The following is a 26,430-nucleotide window of genomic DNA, read 5'->3' on the forward strand; positions in this document are numbered from 1 at the left end:
GATTTATTTCATAGGTCCTAATTTCCGTAAGGTCCTTGGCTTCATAGCTTGGTTGTGCTAAGTATGTCTGATTTGATTTACATTCCTAAATGCTGACAAGAGATTCTAGGCTGGATTTGTCATTAATTTGCCATTAATAAATATATCCAGAGTTACTTTCTTTGTTACTACTGCAATTATACCACCGTTTAGTAAAGGCCAAAGGAAGCTACGAGTAGATTATATTTTCCACTTATGCAAAGACAAAAGATGAGGTTCTTGGTACTACAGCAGCCCTTTCTATAATAACAACTGCTGTTAGGCCTCATGCATTCTCCCCTCAGTCCCAATACACCTAAAATTGCTCTATTCTCTACTAAGGGAACTCAGCTGCCAAATTACCCGACCTTTTGAAGACCAGGCTTGGGAAAAAAGGAAGAAGGAGAATGAATGGAGACACCACCATTTTTATTCTCGGTTGCATATTCCAGATAAAGACTGGAAAGAGGGCGGAGGATGTAGTGTAGGCATAAGTTGGAGGAAAACATGAGATATTAGCAAAGATGTTAGTGTGGATCCAGCAAGTACCATTAATTTAAAAATTATAAATATCTGTCATTACGCTAAGACTCCCCATATTTAGGTAGAGAAAAGGATAACGATCTTTCTTTAAAAGTTGTTTCTATAACAAAAATACAATTTTCCAGGAATATAATTCTGGCGGGAAGTATTATTTTATTCCGATTCAATTAAATCTGAAAATTATTTTCTTTTTAATAAAAATATAATAGAAGAAACTCAGAAATTAAAACTTGTACCTTACATTTAAATTACATAAATGTCTCACATTCAAAACCGTTATCAAGCAGTTTTGTAGGCTTTTAATTAGATAGATACCGCCATGGCATTTGTGCCCTGGACCAAGTAGCCACACAAGTACTTGATGACTGGAAGAGCTTAGGAGGAAGATATCAACTGTATTTTCCTGAGAATGTGCTACATTGTGGAGGAAAAAAAAAAATCCCCAACACTTGTCTTCATTGCTGGACCCAGTGAGAAAAGAAGGCAATGTGTGCCAGCACGTCCCAGCCTGCGCGGTTAGGCAGACACCCTCAGTGAGCAAGGAAACAAAGGCCAGAAACCCAGTAGGTCAGGAAAAAGATGCAGCATCCCCTTTTCCTCTACACCAACACGGATCTCGTCCTCACCTCTCGTTCTCCATTTAAATAAAACAGCTTCACTTGATAAAAATGCGTCAAAGACTGGACATGCACCACACAGAAAGGCCATGCTGCATTTTTGTTCCATCCCTCAGAAATGAACGGTGGTGGCTAGGGGAAAGAGCTCCGCGACAAAATCCCAGAACAGGAAAGAGAACGATGCTTGGCGATTGCAAACTGCCCCGTCAGGTGACCAGCCACACGCGGATCTGGCGGTTAGAAGGGCAGAGCCGATCGGCAGGCTCTCCACAGCCAATCTCCCAAGCTGTAGCAGCAGCTCCTTTCCATCATGCCTGACCACCAAAAGGTCAGAACTCAGGCTCTCTCCTCTTCCTTCCTGGGAGTGGACAGACTTGTATGCACGTGGTATTTGTGTTGAAGAAGAAACACTGGCAGCAGAGAATTCTGGTTCCTAAAACATTCTTCCCTCTTTTGTTGGATGGGAAATTCCATTCTGTTCCACACCAGCTTATGCATTGAAAATTCTGTATCTTTAAAAAAAGAGTTGAGGAACAGAAGAACTGTGTTTTGATGTTAACAAATTGTACGAACACAAGACTTAAGAAATAAGAGTAGATGTTGCCATGATGGTGTGGCTACTTGAAGGCTGCAAATTCTCCTGTAGAGGGAGGACAAGAGCTAATTTTAAAAAAGTTATCTCAAATAACCTAGAGACCCAGAAAAGCCTCACTGAAAGGTGACTAGCTATCTATTACAAATCTAGCATCATCATAACTAATTTAAAAGCAAAAATGGCTGAAACCCATAAAAGAAGATAATTTACAGTATAGAGAGTAGGGTTCAGTTACATCAATTACATATCAAGTCTGCAAGTAACTTCCCAGCGGGGATGTACATGTTATGGTTCTAGTCACGCTGAAAAGCGCTGCAACGAACAAAATTTCTCAGAAACTGATTGTAAAATAGTAAGTCTGATTTGTTGAATACTTTGCCCCCCAATTATCAACTCATTTCCACTTTTATAATGCCACTATTAGATTAGAAAGGAAGAAACAAGAATTCTCCCCATTTGGAAAAAGATAAAATTAAGAGGTCAGCTGATTTGTCCACATGACACATTTGATTGAAGGAAAGAAAATCTAGACTGTCCATTTTCTAGTTCATTTCCTTTTAAACTACCAAAATATTACACATAGGCACGTGTGACTGAACATTACTGTCAGCACAAGGAATTCTTTAAACCACAAAGTCCCTTTGAGGTCCTATATTCCGTTAGCTTACCAACTTTGAGGGTTCATGCCATTATTTTTCATCTATCGTTTTGTTCATAGCTTCTACTTGTAACTAGAGGCTGGTTCTTCTTATTATATAGACTGTAGTTAATTTTGGGGGGTTGGTTAATAACCGACAACTCTCGGAATTTAGCCAGCCTTAACATCGTTTCTCAGTAGTAACAGCTTGTGTGATGAGGATCCAAGCAATCACTCACATGAATACGCTATTTAATCTAGGAATAACCTATCCATCTTCTAATTGCTGTTAGATTCCAACTGGTTACTAGAGAACACTGGTATATCCCAACAGACTGCTAATGACTGGATGGCAGAACCCTCAGACTGTAGGCTAGTAATATTAGTCGATTAGACTAATACGAGACTGTTTGAATACCTGTTATATGCCAGGTGCATCAGTGAATACTTTACATACATTTGCATCTGAGCCTCACAATAATTATAAGGCAGGTGCTGTTCCTTCTCTTAGTTTGTAGAGAAGCAAGCTGGGGGTTTAGTTAAGTAGTTTGCCTGCTATCTCACAGCTAGAAAATGGCAGAGTTAAAATGCAAGTCTGGTGGAGGAGAAGAGTCTTCACTATTAACACACCCCTAAACAATTTTCAATAATTAATCATTTGTTTTCCCATTCTGAATATTATTACTAATTGGACTGCACATAGTGAAACTGTCTTTCTATCTAAGGATTCCTTTCACCAAGGAAGTAACCATGGCATTGTGAGTCAAAAGGTCAAGGAAGGGTAAAAGAATTATTACTTCATATTTAAAGTTAAAAAGATTAGGGAGTATGGCACTAGTGAAAAAATTAGCCAAATTACTAAGACTCTGGGGAGCCAAATATAGCATAACCACAGGAAGCTGTTAATAGCGACTCTAGAAATGTATAAACATTCACACTACCTTTGCTGATAGCTTGAGTGCATTATGGTTTTAAGGTTGCTATTTTTTCCAGTATTTTAATACATTTCTTCAAAGCGATTTCCAACATTCTAATTAGTAATCACTGTATCTGGCAGAATCTAAATCTCATCGAAGGAAGCCAATGTGAAAATAGGATTTACTTAGAAATTTTTATTTAAAAAAATGGCTAAATTTTAATCTATTAAGTGAGAGAGTATCAAAAGTGACAAAATTCTAAGTTAAATCTTATATACTGCATTAAAAAATAACTTGAAAAAATCTTGAGATGTTGTCCATTAATTATGATTAGGCACTCCACTTTGTTGAAGTGTTTTACTCTACAAACTTAAAAATGTGAGCCTTGAAAAAAAAAAAAATCACAAAACAACCGCCCAAGGACAAACTCTTACCAACAAACTGCAAATCATACGCCAGTAAAGGAAACAGTTAAGATCATTCTACCACTGTCTGCTGCTTCTAAAGGAATGCACTTCTTTACATCAACAGACTTCAGGTCCAGGAAAAAAAAAAAAAAAGACAAAAAGAACTCAAGAGTTTAGGGACCAATAAAACTCTTTCTATATATGACCCTGAAATCATGGAGAAATTTAAGAAAAATTGGGGGTAAGAGGCAATGGATCTGCTTTTGGGAAAAAAAAGCATATTCCTTCTTGTGTATCTGGAAATCTCTATTATCCCATCCCCTATCCTATTTTATTTGAGGTAATAACAATTATTTGAAGTGAAACACCCAGAATACTATGTGGCTTTTTGAAATCTTGGCTTATTAACTTAACTGTTGCCTGAAAAATCAGAGGCCAAAATGAAACTTTTTTTTCATCTCTTTTCTGGCTAAGAATAACCTAAGTTCTATTTTCCATGTGACTTTAGTTAAGATTAGGGGAGAGAACACTTGGGAAAGCCCTGTGATTTTAGATACTCTAAACATCAAGATTTGTTTATTTGAAAGCTAAGGATTTTATTAACTAGTTTTAAGATATTATGAAATAATTATCTTTTAGTCCAGAATTGAATGTATTTCAGAGGCTCTCATACATATAATTTGATGTATACTTCTTAAAGACAAAATATGCTATGAAAAATCTAGTATGTTATTTTGCACACAACTTGATCACTGCTTTAGATGTGGGGACAGTCATCTGAAACTAAAGCAAGTCCCATTCTTTCTCTGTGGTGACCTTTAAGGAAGTTTCAAAAGTATAACATTCTGGCACGGACACACTGGACTTGTTAAATTCTTAAGAGAAATTATCACAGGAGAGAGGAAGTATTTAATAAAATAAAAAGTGCTATAGAAATACTCAATAATTCTCAATTTAACAGACTGTAACTGATAAAATGTTTTAGCCATAAAGTACCCGTTTCATAATATTAAGCAACAAAGGCAGTTCATTTCCTTACATCGAGAGAGACTCACTTGAGTCAGAGGCCATTTAAGTTGCTGTGTTACATGGTCTCTATTTAAAGAGAATGATTTTTTAAGAAATATTTGTAATGTTTATTAATTTTTGAGAGAGAGAGAGAGATAGAGAGCAAGCAGGGGAGGGGCAGAGAGAGAGGGAGACACAGAATCCGAAGCAGGCTCCAGGCTCTGAGCCGTCAGCACAGAACCCAATGTGGGGCTCGAACCCACAAACTGTGAGAGCATGACGTGAGCTGAAGTGGGACCTTTAGCCAACTGAGCCACCCAGGCGCCCCCAAGAGGATGATTGTAACTAATGCTTTAGTATGTAAATGCCTAGTACAATATTAATGTCTGAAAATAAACAACCTAAAGTATTTGATTAAATGCTGTGATCCCTCAACTACTTAAAAATCAAGATGAAAAATCTTAGTCCTCACCACTTGACTAGTAAAATGCCTAACATGTAAAACAAATTTTATAAAAAGGCTGTCTGCTGAAAAAGGAAATCAACTTTAATAAAAATATCTGAGGGTTCAGGTTTTAAGAAAAAGAGCAGGTCATAAGAGAACGAATGTCCTTCTGTTTCAATTACCTAGTCAGAGAGGTGGACTCCACATATGGTTAGAAAAACGGTATTTTTCTTTATTTGGAGAAAGCATCTACAATACAGCATAAAAGAACAGAAAAGGAGACTACCATATGTCATTCTAATGCTCCCTACTCCTCTGCATCCACGCTTTCTAAACATCTCGCTCTGCCAGATTTTTCATGTTCTTCCACGACACGTCCAGGGGGCCGAGTTTGAAGACAAGAGAGCTATCAGGTGACCCTTTGGAGGCACAATGGAGAGTGTGAGACAGCGCTATGGCTGGAAGAGCTCAGCAATGCCCTCTGGCAGAGGAGACTGAATGGAGTCAAAGGCAGACAGTGGGGTTGCTGGGTAGTTTTCAGTGAAGGGGGTAGTCAGGGGAAAAAACGGTGAGCAAAGAAAAGAAAATATGAGTGAAGCAAGTATAGTGAAGAACTATAGAAAGAACTGTATCAATATAAAGATCATTTGACTCCTGTGCCTTAAAGTGCTTTCCAAAGCTTTGAGCATTGAGCATTCCACAGACCAATGTAAAAACTTTATCAGCTACATGCTTGCTATTCAATTTGTGATAAATAAAACCCCATTTAGTAATTACTACTAATCACATCTTTAAAATAATTTTTTTTAATGTTTATTCATTATTTTTGAGAGAGAGCGAGAGCGAGCGAGCAGGGGAGGGGCAGAGAGAGGAAGACACAGATTCTGAAGCAGGCTCCAGGCTCTGAGCTGTCAGCACAGAACCCAACGTGATCATGACCTGAGCCGAAGTCGGACGCTTAACCAACTGAGCCACCCAGGCGCCCCACTACTAATCACATCTTTAATGTCACTAGAGGATTTGGAAATCCCACACTTTAATGTTTTCCAACATGCTCTATTCTTTTATGCCTTTCTCCTTTTTATTTTTGAAAACATGAGAAATGTTCTTTTCCACTACTCTTGCCTAAATTGAAAGGCATGAATCCATTTTGAATAAGATGAATGGTATTACTTGTCTTAAACTGCCCAAATAAGGGGCCAAAGGTATGCCATGCTTCTCACTGGGTAGTTTTCCTGGACGAAATTTCATCCATTCAAATTAGAAAGTTATTTTATTTTAATTATTTATTTTGAGAGAGAGAGCGAGAGAGCACAAGTAGGGAAGGGGCAGAGAGAGGGGGGGAGAGAATCCCAAACAGGTTCCACACCGTCAGTGCAGAGCCTGACATGGGGCTCAAACTCCCGAACCGTGAGATCATGACCTGAGCCGAAATCAAGAGTCTGATGCTTAACTGACTGAGCTACTGAGGCGTCCCAAGAAGTATTTTAAAAACTTATTTGTGGTACCTAAAAACTAAAATATCATTAAAGTCTTCCCAATTTTCTTCTTTATTGGCTTCAAAGGGTGGTATTTACGCAGATGTTGTCTGTGTGCCTGCATAACCCTGAACTGTCCGTTATATTTAAAAATCATCACAGTTCCAAACCGAATAAATGAAAATGTATTTAAGAGGCTGGCTTTTGGCACTGACTCACAAGTAGAGATGGTCATCTCTTTGATAAGACGCCAGCAATACTGCCTCTTCCACTTTTGATTCCAGTAAGATTTTGGTTCACAATAAGAATATTAATGACTGCCACAATACAGCCATTTTTTACCTATGAAAATGTTAAGTATTAGCTCTAACAAATACTTCGTACCATGGGATTAAAAAAAGAATAGCATTCATTCATAAGAAGAAGAACCTTTCTGGGCACAGAACATATGGAACACAAATTTTATGAGACACATGGATAAGGGGATTGTTAAAATAGGCATCATGAGAGGGAAGTATAATCTGAAGTAACAATATTTAAGAAGTCTGTGACCTTGCTGTTTAGCAACTAAAGACATCTAAACAAACAAACCCAAAACTTTCACAGAATTCTGTTAAGCTTTTTTGGGGGAGGAGGAGGCAATGCATTTGTAAGGAAATTCACCTTCCATGTGTATATGACACCTTTAGTAATGAGGAAATACTACTTAAAAGGAACCTCAATTTATAACATTTGTCCACTAAAAATCCAAGCTTCAACCATAGTACTCATGTCAGACATCCACTCCTCAGCAATGTCTTTGGTTACCGGCACCCATAATTTATAAAAAGAAATTCAGTCTATTGCTAAGGTGTATAAAGGACATCCATATTTTCCAAGTTATAATAAAAAGTAGTTATAGAAAAAATACTAAGAATAAAAATAACTTATTCAACTCTCGTGGCTTCCTAAATGAGATCTGTTCGGACTGCCTTGCCTCACACAGGCGTTAAAACCTGTCATCCCCTTTCTACCTGCAAGCCCATACACGGGGGCAGTACTGCTCTTGCGAGTCCCTAAGGGACATGTGATAGCTCATAACAAAAGGTGCAGGAGAAAAGTTTAATTGAAGTTTAATAATTAGGATAAGCCAGTAAACAAAACCAATCTGTAACAGGAAGTAAAGCCTCCAGAAGAGGTACTGCAAATGTTCAGCAATGTCTGTGCATTTTGAAAACCCTTGGATATTGAAAATCCAAAGCTAAGTATACATTTTAGATCAGGAAATAATTATATCTAGTCTTTAAAAACATACACATTCTTTGGTTCATCTTTTTTTTAAAAAAGAAGATGCTATCCAACTTAGTACAGAAGCACGCACATTTCCACCTCCTTGGCCCCGGCCCCCTGCACTCGCGCACTCATCTAACTTATCTCAGTGGACGGGAAACGCACCATATCCCCCTGCCTGGATGGGTGTTTTTGGAGAAGCACAAGCATAGAGACTAAAATCCTCTGTCTGGAAGCCAGCCCGATTCAAGGAGGGTTCTGATGCACTGCGGTGAATTTTTGGCAATGAGCGGGCCAGCAGCTCAATAGAGGCAAGAATCTAAAAAAGGGGAAAAAAAAAAAGAAAAAAAGAAAAAAAGAAAAAAAGTAGAATGAAAATCTAGGTGGTGTTAATCTTTAATATCCGCATCATACTTAACAAGAAAGCACCTGAAATCTTACACTGTTTTGAGTATTATCCTAAACGCTTAAGAAATTGGTATTTTTTTTCCTTACAAAGAAAAGATTATTACCAAACTCCATTGGCTTTAATCTCTGTAAAATAAATGGGGAAAGTAACCTATAGTTAGCTTTTTATTTACATTTTAGATTATTTGCCAGCCTTGGAACAGTAAATAATACAAAATTTTAAACCAATTATATACCTATCCCACAGACCACAGTCCCTTTTGGGAAGAAGAAGGAGCATAAATCAGTAAAGCACTATATGGCTTCACAAACAGAATCATCAGAGCAACTCATTCTTTAAGAAACTCAGTAATAGGAAACGTCTTACACATACATGATTAAAAGGAGGGTCTCAATGACCCAGACTGCTAGTGGCACAGGAGTGAGAAGTGACAGGTGACAATCCAAGAGTGAAGGAGAAGACAGGAAAACAACAAATAGACACCAATCCACAAAATGTAGAAACTCAGCATATTTTAAGGTACAAAGAAACAGGTTATGACTTTGAAGGCATACAGTATAATAACAGATGTTCATAATCATGAGACATATGTGTAAAAGGCTTGGCACAATGCCTAGAATATATAGTAAGTACTCAATAAAACTTTAGCAGCCATCACTATTATTTTTCTGAGCCACCAAAACTTTTTTAAAAGTTAAACTATAATCTGTATAATGATTAGTATAAGGCAAAGAAGCAATGTTACAAAACATTTTAAATTACAAGCATAACACACAAATAAAAATTCAAATAATACAGAAAAAGTATAAGTCCTACCTTCCAGGGGTAACCACTGTTAAAGAGTCTATACTTTCTTCTGGACCTTTCCTATGCATAAACATGCACATATGAAAACAGAGCCCATCCCCACCCTCATCACCATTTAAAGTGGTTATCATTCTATACATATTTTTCTGCATTGCTTTCTTTTTTTCCCCCTCCCTAACATCCATGCCATCTAGAGAGCTACCTTGATTTTTAATTTTTCCTAATGGTAAGCATTTTTGTCTATATCTGAACACTTGTGGAAGCAGGCTCTGTAGTATACCTTTTCAGGAGTGGAATTATCAGAGCACAAAGTATATATATTTTAAGTTTATGAATTCTAGCAAGTCCTTTCAAAAGGCCAAACCAATTTACATTCCCAACAACACTGTTAAAAAATTTACAAGGAAGGCTCTTCCTTACTTCCCAACATCGTTCCCAATGCTGGATATTGTCAATCTGAGAGAGAAAATCAAAATGTATTTCACCGTTACTCTACATTTTACTGACCGCCCCAGAACTTTTAACATCCTAAGTTCATTCGCCATTTGTATTTCCTTATGATTCACCAGTTCGTATCCTTTGCTCATTTTCTAGTATCTTTTACTTACTGATTTGTAGGAGGCCTTTATATAATACCAGTATTTATACTTTATTATATACATGCTACAATTATTTTTCTATGTTTACCTTTCAATATTATTTTTATTATACAGAAGTATAAAAACTTTATTGTAGTCAGACATGCTCATGTTTTCCTTTATAATTTCTGGATTTTGTCTCTTGCTTATAAGGAAAGCCTTTTATCTCAAGGTTATAAAAAATGACTTCCTATTTTAAGGTTTTGTTTTCTACATATAAATCTTTAGCCATTTAAAATTTATGTTTTTGTATAGTGTGAAGAGATCCTGTAATGAAAAATTAAAAACAGTACTTAAGGTAGCCTTCAATAATCTGAAAAACTCAGATATGCATTTCATTTTCTGATATCATGCAAGGAATAAAATGTTACTTATATTTAGAAATATGAACATTTTGAAAGAAAAAAAAGAAATATGAACATTTTGTCCCTTTTAATACCACTCAGAAAGTGGGTCGGTCGCCTGGCTGGCTCAGTTGGTAGAGCATGCAACTTGATCTTGGGGTTGTTAAGTTCGAGCTCCATGTTGGGTGTAGAGATTACTTAAAAAAAGAAAATCTTAAAAAAAAGTGGTCCTATGGATATAATTTGCATTATTAATGTGCACCAAGCAGGTTAAACAGGAAGCTCTGGCACCTGGAATATGAAATGAGAACGTGGTACGGGGGGCCTGCTGACAATGGCCAACAGCACTGGTCCTTTTACTTTGATATCTTCAACCAGTGGTTTTCCGGGTTAAAAAAAAAAAAAACTCTTCCTCAAAATAGTAACTTAGAATTCCAATACGTAAAACCTAGATCTACCCACGCTGAGGCAGCCCCTGAGAGATTTGTTCAAATTATAAATTCTATCTTTAATTCTTTATTTAAAAAAAAATTTTTTTTTTTTTTTTAAATTTTAAGTAGGCTCCACGCCCAATGTGGGGCTTGAACTAATGACCCTGAGATCAAGAGTCGCACGTTCCACCGAGACAGCCAGGTGCCCTGGTCTTTAATTCTTTTTTTTTTTTTTTTTAATGTCTGTTTATTTTTGAGAGGGAGACAGAGTGTGAGTGGGGAAGGAGCAGAGAGAGAGGGAGGGAGACACAGAATCCAAAGCAGGCTTCAGGCTCTGAGCTGTCAGCACAGAGCCCAACGTGGGGCCTGAACCCACAAATTGCAAGATCATGATCCAAGCTGAAGTTGGGCACTCAACCAACTGAGTCACTCAGGTGCCCTGGGTCTTTAATTCTTTAGATGGGCATAAAAGATCCACTAGCTCCTGTAACAGTGACTTCTGTCTAAGAGACCCAGCTAGCGCTGTGCATTCAAGGGCAGAAGGTTCACAAAAGACCAACTCCGTGATTACAGTAGCTAGATAATTAAGGAAGTTAGCACTTCCCACTTGCAAACTGTATTGATTTATCAAGACCTATTTATGTGGTGCTATCAGGAACTTCCTAAGCATCATAAAAAACTCAATTTATATTATAATACCTAAACTTTCTAAGTTTGTTCAGGTACTTAGTTTCAGTTCATGAAGCTTAATGAAAGATTATGAACTTCAGGGCTGTAGCCTTATAACATGAAGAGACAAAAGTGATAGTCATTTTCCAAGAATCAGAGAAAGGCAGACAGTACCAACAGCTGCCTTTTCTTTTTGCTCCAGGTGGAAACGTTCCTCCAAAAGACCCGGTATGTAGGGAAGCTTGGAATGTGTTTATCTTACCAGGAAGAATTAAAGCAGTTCTCAAAGTGCAGTCTGTGGGAAAACTATTTTCGTAGTAACACTAAGGTATTATCTGCCTTTTTCACTGTCATTACTTTGCAAAAGTCAGTGGCGCTTTCAGAAGCTACACGGTGGAAGGTACTGCAGCATAATGGATGCAGAGAATCCACATGTCTTCTTTTTGTAGAGATTTGCAAAAAAGGTAAAACAATGCCACTCGTCTAATTTTGTTGGTGGGGAAAATGTAGTTCTTTTTAATTTCATAAAAATGTTATTTAGCATGTAATGGTTTTATTACGCTTAAATAAACTTATCAACATTTTTAAAACTTAGTTTTAATTTCTAAAATGGCAATTACTATTTATATAAACAAAAGCTCTTTGGGGGGCCTTCAATAATTTTTAAGTGTGTGAGACCAAAAATTTTTGTTTGAAAACTGCTAGACCAAAGTCAAGTCTTTCTGAATATTCTGTCCTGGGATTCCAGGTTTCTAGATGTACCACTGTTCAACCTTTATAAAATCATCTCTGTGCAATTACTTCTCTGCTGCCTGCACACGATCACAAGACATCCAAATCCATAAAACACAAAACTGTGTGCCCCTGAAAGTATTTAAAAATCTGCATCTGAGTATTAGTCTGTCCTCTTAGGTAACATCAAGCTTCTTCTTACTTGGGGAAACAGTGGCCTCTCATCTCTTTTCTTTTTTAGGCACTCTGCCATCAATCTCTTCATGGCTTTCGGACAGTTACTTCGTACCTTACTGAGATCTGGAGAAAGATATCCTCGTCCCACCATAAAAATTATCTGGGGAGGAATAAAAAAAAAAACAAATCAAACAACTTCACTTATAAATTGAAAAATACTCCAACACTGAGAATTCAACAAGCTGCACATTTATGTGTACTTTTCTGCGTGTACATTTTCCCTTAATAAAAAGTTAAGAAACACAACGCTAGTAATCTGATTCTCACACATCTTATCGTGGGGACCCGACACTGCACGGGCCGCCAACTGAAAACATCATGTCCCATGGACTGTTGTAAAGGTCTCCTAATCGCTCCCCAGGTCTCTGGTCTCTCCTTCCCCAATCCATTTCCCACTGCCAGGGTAATCAATCATGAGACACAGGTCAGGCTGTGCCTCTTTTCTACTTAAGTATTTTACTGAGTACTTGTTGGGCATCATACTGAGTCCTTTATATATATGTAGCTGGAACTAAAAATGTTAACCTTTTTAGCAGTTGTTTTGGCATCTGCGTTTTAAATTTGTTTGCTGAGGAAATGGGTGATATGGGGCATTTAGTTATGTAGATATGAGAATCACAGCCTCCTCCAAAGAAAAGAAGGTAAACCATCTGGGAACTGAGGTTTTCTGTTTAATAAAGTAAAAAGGCTTGTCTTCCCTGGGTGCAGAGATTTATAATTTTTCCAATTTCTTAACTTTCTAATTTTCAGCTCTTTTGATAATGGGCAGAGACAGACATCAGAAGTCTTGGAGAGAGGGGGGGTTTGATCTTAGAGGGAACAGTTCCAACGGACAGCCTAGTGGCTAGGTGGACAGCCAGCAAGAGATCCCTTGTTACAGGCCGGAGCTTATAAACTTTAGAACAGTCGAGCCTGGTCTCTTAACTTGCTCTTAGTCCCTGTTCAGTGCTGTAAGAACCGGTGCTGACCCAAGAGCAGATGTGCTCGAGGACCACGCGGTGCAAGTGTGCAGCTACCCTTCCATCTCCCCTGGCAGAACTGCCCTACTCCCGCTTTGTAAAAACCATACCTTTTTTACCCACATGAAATTTAACGATAGTACACATTGCACCAAGGTGTAAAACTGCTGGGGTACCAAAGGGACACTATTGGTACTTAACAGGGCTTTCATGAATGGGTAACAAATACCTTTGCAAGACAGCTAGTTTCCAAATCTTTGCTCTCAGTAAAATTAACTGAACCGTCAGCTGATTACAAAACTCAGTGACAAGCTATTATGCAATTTTTTGGTACATTATAGACATGAGTTTTAACTGAGTGATATGGTGTACGGTAAAGAATTTATCTTGCCCAGTAAAAGGGATGGCCTTTGCCTTTGGCTCCTAGGAGATAATCCCTAAAAGTTTGGAATGTCCTGCCTGATGAGAGTATTTCTGTTTACTTACCTGGGGGCTTACAGAAGGGACTTTGAGTCATATAGTACCAGTTTGACTTCCAGAGGGCTTGAGAACTAAGGCCAGCCACAGAGGTAGTCAACCATATCTACCTGACAGAGCCCCAGTGATAACTCTGGACTTAAGAGAGTCTCTGTGGTTGGCAGTGTTCTGCTGTCGGGAGAATTCAGTGCGGTCCACAGTTACACTGGGAGAAGACAACTGTGACCTCCACATGTGGAACTCTCCTGGATTCTGCCCTATGTGCCTCTTCCCTTGGCTGATTTTAATCTGTATCCTGCTGTTGCACTAAACCATAACTGTAAGCATTAACAACCTACAGCGAGTTCTCAAACTTAATGAGCAACTGAGTCTGAGTGTGGTCTTGGGGACCAGTGAACTGTGCATGTGGGTACAACAAATTCCTGACTTTCCCATCTTTGTATCTACCTGAACAATACTGCTCAGTGCTTAATTCTTTCTCATTTCAGCAAAAGCCTATTTATCCACAAATACATGAATGAACTGAAGAGAAAAGCCCCATATGTTCATTAAGACACACATTTCCAATAAAATTTTACCTTCTTTATTTCTATATACCAAAATTTACATTATTTTCATCAGTTATATATTAATACTCATTAATAGAAGCATAGTTCAGAATTTAAAAAATTAACCTTCAAAGACTAAAGTCACAGGAAAGATTTTTGTAATTCTAAATTTAAATACATATTTTTTGTTGCAGAGATGTTATTTGAATGATCAATAAAAGGCTTGAAAGTATAAAAGTATGTTTATTTTTTTATTTTTTTATTTTTTAAATTTTTTTTTTTCAACGTTTATTTATTTTTGGGACAGAGAGAGAAAGAGCATGAACGGGGGAGGGGCAGAGAGAGAGGGAGACACAGAATCGGAAACAGGCTCCAGGCTCTGAGCCATCAGCCCAGAGCCTGACGCGGGGCTCGAACTCCCGGACCGCGAGATCGTGACCTGGCTGAAGTCGGACGCTTAACCGACTGCGCCACCCAGGCGCCCCTAAAAGTATGTTTAAAAAAGAGCCATATCAAACTTTGAAAAAATATAATACAAAGGAAATCACATTCTTTGCAATTACTTAAACTTAAAGGGAAGACTCTCCAGGATATAATTCATGTACAGAAGATTTAAGTGGCACATAAAAGATAAAATCAGCAGTTCAATTTGAAATTCTGGAACTGACTGGTTATTTCCATTCTCAATCCACATTCAGCATTCCTGGCACCTCCACCCCTTGATTCATGCCTCTGTATTACTGGAGCACAATGTCTACTCATTCTCATCACCCCCTCCCCTTGCACTGCTTCAACAGATTGGTTAACTCCACCAAAAGCATGGCCTGTGTATTATTCATCTTTGTATTCCTTTATATCCCATAGTGCTTTGCATATAGGCCTTGAAAATTTCTTATTGAAATAATTTGTGTGTATTCATCATTTTGTATCTCTTGAGAGCTTGTGCTTGGAACCTAGCCACCAGGCTCTAACAAAGTCCACACTTTCTAGAAGACGTCCCCATAGAAAGGTCCATGTCGACAAGAACTAAAGCCCTTGGCCCTTCACCCTGACCAAGCTTCCAGCAGACAGCTAGCACCACACCTTGTCAGAGGTATGAATGAGCCATTTTGGAAGTGGATCCTTTAACACCCAAATGAATGTACCCTAGGCAACACAATGTGACACAGACATAAATCTTCCTCACTGAAAGCAGTCCAAACTGCAGATTCATAATTTGCTTAAGCCACTATGTTTTGGGTAGTTTGTTATACACCAACAGTAACTGAAATAACAGACTTAAATAACAGTACTTAAAATAACAGATAAAAATTAGTTGTTATTTTCTTCTAAGATGACACAGTACTTCTACTCCAAGAAAAGAAAACCATGAGGACAGAGAGTCAATACATGTAGCCTAAATGAGTGCATTATTAATCCCAACTCAGTAGAAAAGCTCACTGGAAGAGGAAAGAGCAGGGTGATTAGAGAGCAAAATGGAAGGATAAAGAGGGGGAAAAAAATGACAGCAATTTCTTAGATTTCAGCACTAGAGTAAGGAAAGCAAAAGGCATGCTATACGATGGCCATCCCTTAAAGCGCTAAGAGAACTGCTCTAGGAAAGAATCTGATCTTTACAACCAGAATGAATTCTTTAGTGCAATTTCTTATTTTTATAACTGAAAAAAAAAAGACACCTGAAGAGGTAAAGTGACCAGGTCATGAGTCCAAGGTCGGCTATTACACTGAGTTTCTTAACCAGAGTCCTGCTTTAAATTTACAGGCAAAACCTGCCACCCGAGACTATGTGGGGAAGAGTACACAGGAACAGTTCCTACAGTGCGTAGTAAAGAAGGAGATGTCCTATCTCCCATGAGAAAGAAGAATATTCCTAAATTTTCAAACAGAAGTCCAATCTGAGAGCCATGGTGATGAAAGTTCGAGAGAAAAAGAAAAATCAAATCAAGGGGACAGACGGAGCAATAGCTGGGGTTACGTCACTGAAGATGACTAGAATTGGCTATTCCCAAAAGGGACTTCCATGGAAAGTGCCATTTGAAGAAAGCAGACAAGAAGTAATGAAATAGAATAGGGGTAAGGGATAGTGCATATATCATTCTTTGACCCCCTTTTTCTTTCTTTCTTTAAAAGTTTATTTATTTATTTTGAGGTGGGGGGCAGAGAGAGACAGACAGACAGAGAATATCCCAAGGAAGCTCCCTGCTGTCAGCAAAGAGCCCCAAGTGGGGCTCGATCTCACAAACTGCGAGATCATGACCTGAGCCAAGATCAAGAGTCAGACACTTAACTGACTGAGCCACCCAGGCGCCCTCCTTTTTCTTTATCAAATATTCAACCTGGTTTCAGACTGGCAAATTCCAGAAGGTTCTTACTACCAGACAGAATTAACCAGTAAAGGCCTTACCCTTCTGTTGGTCACTCACTTACTTCTCTTATGGAGAGTAAGCCCTTGCCACATCATTTATTATACTCCTGTGGAAGACAAAGCACCTAAAATGCCAAGAAGTGGATGAGTGCAAAACTCTGGGTTGCTTTTTATCCATATTTTGGAGATAATAATACCCATTTCCATAATGTATTATTTTATTAAAACAGAAGTATTCACTGGATTTCATCCAGATCTTAGATTCATACATTTTTATTTGTGGTCTCTATGATAAATCAACTAAAACTAAAGTTCCCTTGTAAAGTTCCCTTTTCCCTTGTAGAAAAGTAATATGCAAAGGAAAAGTGAACATGGCACAGGGTATTATGTCTTATGGTTGAATGAATAGGACTGTAGGAGGCAGGGCACAGGAAGTGTGCAAATTAGAACCAACCTTGCTACTCAGATTGCCATCATCCAATCAATCATCTCAGTGATCTAGAATCTGTCACAAGTCCAATGAGTGCAATGGGTCAACTACGCTCCTTCGCTAGTAGTTTGGTCTATCTTGAATCTATGCTTCATGCAGGGCTTAAAATGTCAGGTAATTAGGAATCAGGTCACAGATTTTTTTTAACACTCAAAGGTAGTATTCAACGTTCAAAAGCTACGTAGTAGTTAGAAAGACCAAACAGCAACTAACCAATTAGCTCTGTGCTGACCTTGGTAGAAACAGTCATTTAAATCACTTTTTTCATCTACATAGAATCCAGAGCACTCTGGGTAAGGGGCCATCTGGTCACTCAGCAAGTATTCACAAAGTACAGGACAACTGAGACTACTTCTCTGAAATCACATACTAGCTGAAGTTCTTAGAGAGAAAGATACTCAGAGTTATTACCAAAAAGATGGAGAGTTGAACTGATGACCAACACACATACACACACACTACTTACATGAAGTTAACACATTTATAAATTAAAAACTATCATTTCATTAGATTGAGAGCTTATGATAAAACACATACCACATTCACACTGTTGGATTTTTTTTTATTCTTTGGAATGGGGATTCTCAACTTCGGTATGTATAAAAATCACCTGGCAAACTTATTAAAAATGCAAGTGCTTGGACTTCACTCCATGGAATCAGAATCTGCTCTAGTATCTCTATTTTTAAACAAATTACCCAGGTAATTCTTCTTCTTCTTTTCAATGTTTATTTACTTATTTTGAGAGAGAGAGAGAGGTGGAGGGGGGAGGGGAAGAGAATCCCAAGTAGCTCCAAGCTGTCAGTGCAGAGCCCAATGTGGGGCTCAATCTCATGAACTGTGAGATCATGACTTGAGCTGAAACCAAGAGTTGGGTATTTAATCAACTGAAATACCCAGGAGCCCTTACTCAAGTAATGCTGATGCAAACCACAGTACAAAGTATAAATATTATTTATAGTTTATATGGTCAACTATTGTTTTGTTTTTATTTTTTATTTTTTTAAAGGTTTATTTATTTTTGAGAGAGAGAGAGAGAGACAGAGCACGAGTGGGGGAGGGGCACAGAGAGAGGAAGACACAGAATCTGAAGCAGGCTCCAGGCTCTGAGTTGTCAGCACAGAGCCCGACGTGGGGCTTGAACTCACGGACCGTGAGATCATGACCTGAGCTAAAGTCGAACGCTTAACTGACTGAGCCCCTGTTTTTTAATATATTAATGGTGGAATTGCTGCAATCTCTCTCTCTCTCTCTACACACACACACACACACACACACACACACACACACACACACACACACTTTTTTACATACCGAGGTATACAAGATAATTTTAGTAAAGACAATTTCATTTTCTTGGTTAGTGTCAAAGTCCTGGTGAATTTCATGTGGCTGGGACAGAAAAGGCAAAGAGCTGCCTGAAGCTAAGTTGGGTACTGGGGGCAGGGGGGAGGTAAAGGACAGAGAACAGGAACTTAGGAAGAAATAAGTACAAAAATTTCCTATTAGAATTCTCCTTCTAGAAAAATGGAAAGCATGAAATAAGTCTTTCCATTTACCTAGTTAACAAAAGGGAGAAACCGTACTAATTTCACAAGAATCCGATATGAAGAACAGCACAGCCAGGCTGCTTAGCACAAGCCGTGACGGAACAGAGAGGCGGCATAAAGCCCAGTCGCTGCAGCGGCAGCGCCTCCTTCTAGCCGAGCTCGGTCAAGAGATGTGACCAACACCCACTGCTGCAGCTCTAGCTTCTAGTCAGAACATCAGGAGCTATACTCCATTACAACACTTAGCACTGAGCTTTCAAGGAGAGGCCTTACACACAGCTACTATTGCTGAGAATATACCAAAGGTTTCCAAAACTGGTAACAAAGATCAAGATATCTATTTTTCACGCCTACCCGGACTCAACGCTTCTTTTCTTGCAACAAACTGGAGTCTTTTTTTTTAATTAAAAAAATTTTTTTATTTAATTTTGAGAGAGACAGAGAGACAGAGAGAGAGAGAGAGAGAGAGAGAGAGACAGAGAGAGAGAGAGAGAGAAAGAAGGTGCACAATCAGGGAAGGGGCAGAGAGAGAGAGGAGGAGACACAGAATCTGAAGCAGGCAGGCTCCAGACTCCAAGCTGTCAGCACAGAGCCGGTTGCAGGGGTTGAACTCACAAACCTCCAGATCATGACCTGAGCCGAAGTCGGACACTTAACCGACTGAGCCACACAGTTGCTTCCAAACTGGACTCTTCATACATATAGTAAAATAAACCCCAAGAGATGGTAAAGATTTACCTGGTCCCTGTTGTTGATGTTTGAATAAGGTAACTGTCCAGTCATCAATTCATATAGAACAATCCCAAATGCATATACATCTGACTGAAAGCTATATGGGTTTTTATCTTGCATTCGAATTACTTCTGGTGCCTGTCAGAACACAAAAAGACAAATATTCTTGTTTACTCTTCAACTTCAACTGAATAGACTGAAAAGCAGATTAAAATTCCCAGAACAATGCTTTTGTCATTAAATAATTCATCTAATATGCAATCAATTCTCTTATTAATGGGCAAAGAAGTAGAACTGATCAAGAAGAAAAATGCTTGGTAAACTCTGAAAGAGGTGGTATTACCCGAGATTCCATGTGCATTACTAAGATTTTATAATTTTATCAGCCATCCTCTTTCAGCACAAAATCCTGTCATTGCTATTTGAATCCTTCCCAGGACTAGTCCTATCAAGAATCAGTTCCCATTTCCCATTCTTGATTCAGTAAAGAAATATTAGATCTGTGTTCATGTTTGGGAGTAGCACAACCACTATGGTAACTGCCTTAGAATTTTGGTTTTCCCCCTTGGTACAATGGTTTTCCTCGTCTCAGGGCACCTTAGAGAATACTGGTAGAACTCCTGCCTCCAAAAGCATTGTCAACATGCCATGGATGCTTTATTAACAAAAGCAAGAGACAGCAGGTTGACTTAGAAGATGGTATAAAGAATCTTGGCTGCTTGCTTCTTGGGAAAAGCTATAGACCAAAGCATATTTGCTACATTTTTACACATTTCACTCACTGTACTCTAATACTTAATTTCTTCTTGGCTGTTTACATAAAATACAACAGATGGTCAGTTAAATATTAGCTTAAAGGAATTACTTCACCTTGCATCTTCTGTTCTGTTTCATTTGGAAGAATTGTCTCATTAGAGAAATTGCAGAGTATAAATAAAAACTCTTGTGAAAGCGTTACTTTGATACCAAAACCTGGACTGACTGCAAAAATGGCTGGAAGACCTGGAACAAGATTCCTGGTCACAGGTCAGGGTAAGGCCAGTCAGACTCTCTCAAAAGGCAGGCAATGACATTCAGCCTCACCCGAAAATCACAATCACCTGTATAGACTTTAACCTCTCAATGTCCAGACTACAATCTAGAACAGAATCTGGGGAGGGGATCCAAGCGCTGTTGTTTTTTTAAGTTCCCCAGATGATTTTAATGTCTAACCAAGGTTGAGAACCACTGATAGATGTACGGAGGCCCTGATGGAAGGATGGGGGCGTACAAGAAGACTGTCTACTTACTTTGGTCAAACATCTTACTGCTTTTAGTAATATAGTACAAAATAAACCACATACAACTGTGCTATAGTGAACAAGCCAGAATACTGAGAGGCTGGTTATGATAGACACAATCTGAAAAGCCAGAACACAGTTTTGAGAGGAAGAGAGTAATAAATCAGTTGAGGAACTAAATGTCTTTTTAAAATTTAGTTTTACCTCACTGTTGTTGGTAGATGGCTTGATGTAAAGTTGTATGTCATCTATTTACAAGAAACGCATAATCAATCCTCAATTAATTTAGTGATTTAAGATCCTCAATTAATTTAATGATTTAATTTGTAAAAATTTTCACAAAGGTGTCTTTCCCCTCTAAGATAAATAAAACAAGGTTGAGAAGACTATTGTAAATAGTTCAGAGAATTACATAACCTTAGTCCTGACCCAACTCTTCTCTCTTGTCTACGGATGTTCCATATTTGTTTCTGAAGGCACTATCAACCCAAAAGGATTTATTCAATAATTAAGTGTACTATTGGCTACTCTCGTATTAGAACTCAGCTTGATGGAACAAAGGATGAACCAATCTACCTATACATCAACAAAAAAGAAATTAGAAGAAAATGTAACACTTTATGTATAATAATCTACTAACTGTATAAAACTATGGTTTTTGAAAAAAGGACAAACCTGGAGATTTAACTGAGCCTCTCTTCCACACTAGTTAAGATCAACACACCTTTAAAACATGTATTAATTGTTTCTTTTTAATATTAGGTTTTATAATTTCAGTACTTAATATCTGCCAGCCCACCCCTTCCTAGGATACACTGCCATCTTGTAACAAGGTGTATGACTTAAAGGTGCGTGAGATCCAGTTTACAATTATTAATTAGCCTCTGGTTTATAATGATTTATTAAACAATTAGAATAATCAAAGTCACAAACCTAGCTAGCTCTAATTACTGAATCTTAGACACAGAAAAGGTATTAGAAATCCACTAGTTCAACCAACATTAAAAACTGAGAGACGTGGTGGAGGTTAACAAACATGCAGGCTAAGAGTCAGAGCACTTAAGTACCAATCTCCTAATTCTAAGTCCAGTGAGCTCCTTCCACTTGCTACTTTGCCTTAACTGCAGTTATTATTACAAGAAATCACAGCCGAATTGAACCCTAAGTTTTCCTCACTGATTCAGACATCTATCTTGGAATTCCCTTCCTGGAGACTGCTATGGATAGTTCGGGGAATATACGCAAATGTGGCTTCAAGAGCCCTTGCAGCTTTTCTGTTTCCAGCATCGTGTCCCAAAGTCTTTGTGCAGATTCAATTATTTAAACCTTCAAATTGCACTAATGGTTTGGGGACATCCTATATTCAGCTGAGAGCAGCGGTTCTCAAACTTTTTTGTCTCAGGCCTCTTTTAGTCTTGAAAATTACTGAAGATCCCAAGGGCATACACAGGTATTTATCATTTTTAAAACTAACAGGGAAACTGTTAAAATATTTAGTAATTCCATAAATAATAAAACAACAAACATTAGATGTTAACACAGATGACCCATGTTTAATGAAAAGTGTATTTTCAAAACCAAAAACAGTTCAGCGAGAACAGTACTGCAATTCTCTTTGGTTTAACAGAGTCAGCTACAGACACATATTTGTTGCTGCATTCAATCTGTTGTGATGTGTCATTTCTGGCTGAAGAACATGAAACCAAATGTGGCTTTACACAGGGATGACCTTGAAGACCTCCAAAAGGGTCTCAGAGTCCCTTTTAAGAACGGCTAGCTTAGAGGTTGATTCCTATGCCTGCCCTTTTCAGAGCCTGCAGAAAGTAACTGAAGTTTTCATTCCCTTTTTTCCAACAAAGCAGAAATAGGAATAAAGCAAGAGCTATGCAGGGCAGCACATGGCTGACAGTGTTAAAAATCTACCTTTTTTTTTTTTTTTTTTTTTTTTGTCTTTCCTCTCCCAGCTGCCCCATAATTATAGGTTCTTTCTAGTCTAACGGAAGTACTTGCCAATTTAGGCTTAAATAAGATTGTGAAACAGCCTCTCTCTCAAAAAAGAGGAGTTCTCTTAGCAAAACCTTAATAACTGTTGCAGATCATACCTGCTTAAATGGCATACTTGTTTTTTTCTTTTTGCAACAGGGTACACAGAACATTTTGAACACAAGATATTTTAGAGAGCCAATTCTGGGTAAAATTTAAACAGTTTATAAAATACATACTTTTTGTTTGAAATGTACTGAAACTGGTATCATAATACTTTTTATAAAGATAAAGAAAAAGGTTAAAATCTATTTACATAAAAAATAAGATCAACATTGATTTTTGTGAATACTGGGCATTATGAAACCTTCAATGATTTTCTAGTAGTTCAGCAGCATCGCAGGGTCCACAAATTTCATTAATGGAGAAACAGCCTCAATTCTTACCATCCACAAAATGGATCCAGACAACTGTTCAAACTGATGGGACCCACTCCATCGAGATTTCACTGTGGCTAGACCAAAATCACCTATTTTTACTGTGAGGTCTTCATGAAGAAAAATATCTGAGGTGTAGTAAGTAAAGGAAAACAATAGATCTCATTTTCCTATCAAAGTAAGCATTATGAAAATTTTAGGCAAGAGATCTAATTTCTATAAGCCTGTAATATGATTTTCTTTCCTTGGTAATAATGATATTCCTTTAAAAAGTACAGTTCTTCCTATTTCCTCTTAAAGTTGACAAATATGTTTTAAAAAATAATTAGTTCTGTTTGGCCTATGTGACCTGCTTTTAAGATTTTTGGGGCTTGAAATGTGGCAGGGTGAGGTGAGATGCTTTCCTGAGTTTATGGGAAATCGTGAAAACTTTCCCATTAGATTTCAGTAACACAGATCCATTCTTTTGGCATTGCTGACAAAGACACAAAGGTTCTTCACTGGAATGAAGTTTAGTTGGCGGACAGGGTCTTGAGCTGGGTTTATGGAGGAAGAAGGAAAAATATGTCTTTCTCACCTCCTTGTTACGTAAGTTACAACTTTCAGTTACATCTGCACCACTGGGGGGCAGCGTCAGAGCACTGACAGAAATGAGCGGGCAGCTGCACAACTCTCTGTTTTATGGAGCTGACAGAATGGAAGCACGCAATCAAAAGAGGACTACTGTTAGAAAGACTTGATAGATTTTTTTGATAATGTTCAAAAGTTCAGAAACCAAAAGCAGGTGGTAGTATCCTGCTTCAGTATGCTCTCATGCAAACCCGTTTATTAATTCTCTTTACAATATATTGAACTTAGCATGAAAATTGTTTTTACATAATGTGAAGACAAAATGCAGAAGAAAAAGTCAGGATGTTTTCAAACTTCGCAGACAAATTTCAGGAAGGATACTATTACTCTTGAGGTCTCTGTGGATGATTGACTTGGCGTGTAAGTAACTGAAAAACAAAACATCATTTCAACCTGAGTAGGGGTAAAGACTCTGGCCTCCAAATCTATAGAACATATTTAGGGGTGTAAATAAAGACTTATTCAAAATTATGATACAACTGCAAACTATACATTATGATAACCTCTTTACATAAGAATATTAAAATAAACGGTCAATGAATTTAGGATTATAGGAACATATTACTATTACGGTACAGCCAAAACCCTGTATTGTGTTAAAAGACTTTGCTTTATCTTTTACTATTTACCAATACAAACCTTTCACTCCAGCCAAGCCTATTTATCCGTGTCTTTTCAACAGACATTGATATTTAATCCCACCTCTGTGATCAATGCTCCCCTCCCAAACCCATCCCCAAATGAACTTTCATTCTATTCTCCCCCATTCATTCCTATCCTTTAAGACTGAAACGCTCCCTCTAACTTCTGAATGAAGCTTTCCCATGATTAACTCAAGTGAAAGTGATCTTTCAGTGTTCACTTGTGTAGTAATTATTTAACAGCTTGATTCATGTATTTTTCCCTCTGTGCCTTTGGTTTTCTTTTCAGAATGTAAATTCCACCAGAATATGAAGATTTGATTGATAAAACCATTTTAAATGTAGTAGTATACATTACTAAAATACCTTCTTTTTTTTTTTTTTTTTGAAGATTTTATTTTTAAGTAATCTCCACACCCAACATGGGGCTTGAACTCATAACCCTGAGATTAAGAGCCGCATGCTCCACCAACTGAACCAGCCAGGCATCCCTAAAATACCTTCTTAAAAATACAGAGGAGCTTTACCAGACATGTTAATCTTAAATTAGCTACTAACGGCCACAGTAAATAATCCTATTGTTGATTAGTTTAAAATAGCATATAATAAGAGAAAATTAAGTAATACAGAATAAATTTTCAAAACAGACAAAAATAGTGAGGAGGAAACCTGCTATATAACGTCCACAGTGAGTCTATTTTAAAGTCGATGATAAATTTAAATTATCTGTTACCCCTAAAAACTGCTTGAGTTCACTGAGGGAAAGGGCTCTGCCTACTTTACTTCTGTTTAATCTCCAGGGCCTAGCACAGTGCCTGGCATATGGTAAGTATTCAACATGTCTGTTGAGTCAACTACAATGAAATGCATATAATATTCTAGTCAAAGTTATTTCTCTTTATTTGATACTACAGAGAAAAGATACAGGAGACTTCTGAAATTTGACAATGACCATTAGGAAACAAATTGTGCTTTAAAATGACACTTTAAAGTCTAAATGGTATAATCAAAATTATGTAATAAACAGTTAAAAATGGAAGATTTACAATGATTAAGCTTTATATATGCTTTTACATCTTCATTTAAACTTCCTCATTCTCCCAGAGATCAAGATTTTGAAACTTTCCTCTCAGACAACATTTTCATTTCAAACTACTGTTTATACAAAGTAACCCCTTCTCTTCCAATTCCTCTCTCATATCAGTTTATTTCCTGCATAGATTACTGCATTGTAAAGTTGTCTTGTGGGGCGCCTGGGTGGCGCAGTCGGTTCAGCGTCCGACTTCAGCCAGGTCACGATCTCGCGGTCCGTGAGTTCGAGCCCCGCGTCAGGCTCTGGGCTGATGGCTCGGAGCCTGGAGCCTGTTTCCGATTCTGAGTCTCCCTCTCTCTCTGCCCCTCCCCCGTTCATGCTCTGTCTCTCTCTGTCCCAAAAATAAATAAACGTTGAAAAAAAATTAAAAAAAAAAAATAAAGTTGTCTTGTCATGACTTCTTAAACTCAATCTCACTATATCACCCGCTCTCTCTTATGTTGAAGGAAAACATGATGTCATTTATGGGTCTCATTTGCTTAAAAAGTTCTGCAGTGACAGAGAGAGGTACAGATGGAGAAAAAGGGGCCTCAATCAAATGCTTTTTCAAGATGGGGAGACCATGTCTCCTCTTCAGAAAGAAAGGGGAACAAATGGTGATGGTGCTCAGTGGCGGAGCTTGGTGCTTTGGTCAGAGATCTGGTATTTAATGCACAGAAAAAGTGTTGGTCTTTGAAAAGAGATTGTTTTCTTTGAAATTAAACACAACAAATGGGTGGTAGAAATGAACTATATGGCAGCATGATTAAGTTATAAGAAGATAAAGGTGTTCCTGATGTTGTCAGTTTTTTCAACGAATCTGATACAAAGAAATATAGCAAGAATAAAGTAAATAGAAATGTAACCAGAGGGTTGAGGGGAGAAAAAAATTCTGACTGGGAAAGTACTAGATAATTAACAAGATATAAATACAAGTGCTGAGCTAGTGATATAACCCTAGTAGAAGGTGGACAATATAAATCTAACACAGGCCAAAGTCATATACAGCTGCAACCTGAAATAGCACTCCCTTATCCTTGGGTAATCCTTTACTGGTTGAGGGTA

The 26,430-nt window shown here is 37.9% G+C and overlaps 1 protein-coding gene across 4 annotated transcripts in view; it reads right to left on the reverse strand.

Moving 5' to 3' along the window:
* Window positions 1-1,638: 1,638 nt before the first annotated feature.
* BRAF (B-Raf proto-oncogene, serine/threonine kinase) overlaps window positions 1,639-26,430 on the reverse strand; it is a 167,270-nt gene continuing 142,478 nt past the window's right edge. Inside the window, exons 14-20 of one of the 4 annotated variants that reach the window (XM_047835481.1) lie at window positions 23,974-24,020; window positions 23,032-23,150; window positions 19,329-19,460; window positions 12,167-12,301; window positions 9,160-9,210; window positions 8,100-8,253; window positions 1,639-1,818 (exon numbers count right to left, since the gene is read on the reverse strand). In XM_047835481.1, the coding sequence (XP_047691437.1) occupies window positions 1,796-1,818; window positions 8,100-8,253; window positions 9,160-9,210; window positions 12,167-12,301; window positions 19,329-19,460; window positions 23,032-23,150; window positions 23,974-24,020 (661 nt within the window). In that variant the 3' untranslated portion in view covers window positions 1,639-1,795. Of the gene's footprint in view, window positions 1,819-7,760; window positions 8,254-9,159; window positions 9,211-12,166; window positions 12,302-19,328; window positions 19,461-23,031; window positions 23,151-23,973; window positions 24,021-26,430 lie in introns of those variants that run through there. The other 3 variants (XM_047835502.1, XM_047835491.1, XM_047835511.1) reach the window with 3 other exon arrangements.

This window comes from Prionailurus viverrinus, chromosome A2, assembly GCF_022837055.1.
Source record: "Prionailurus viverrinus isolate Anna chromosome A2, UM_Priviv_1.0, whole genome shotgun sequence".
In the NCBI taxonomy this organism is placed as follows: Eukaryota; Metazoa; Chordata; class Mammalia; order Carnivora; family Felidae; genus Prionailurus; species Prionailurus viverrinus.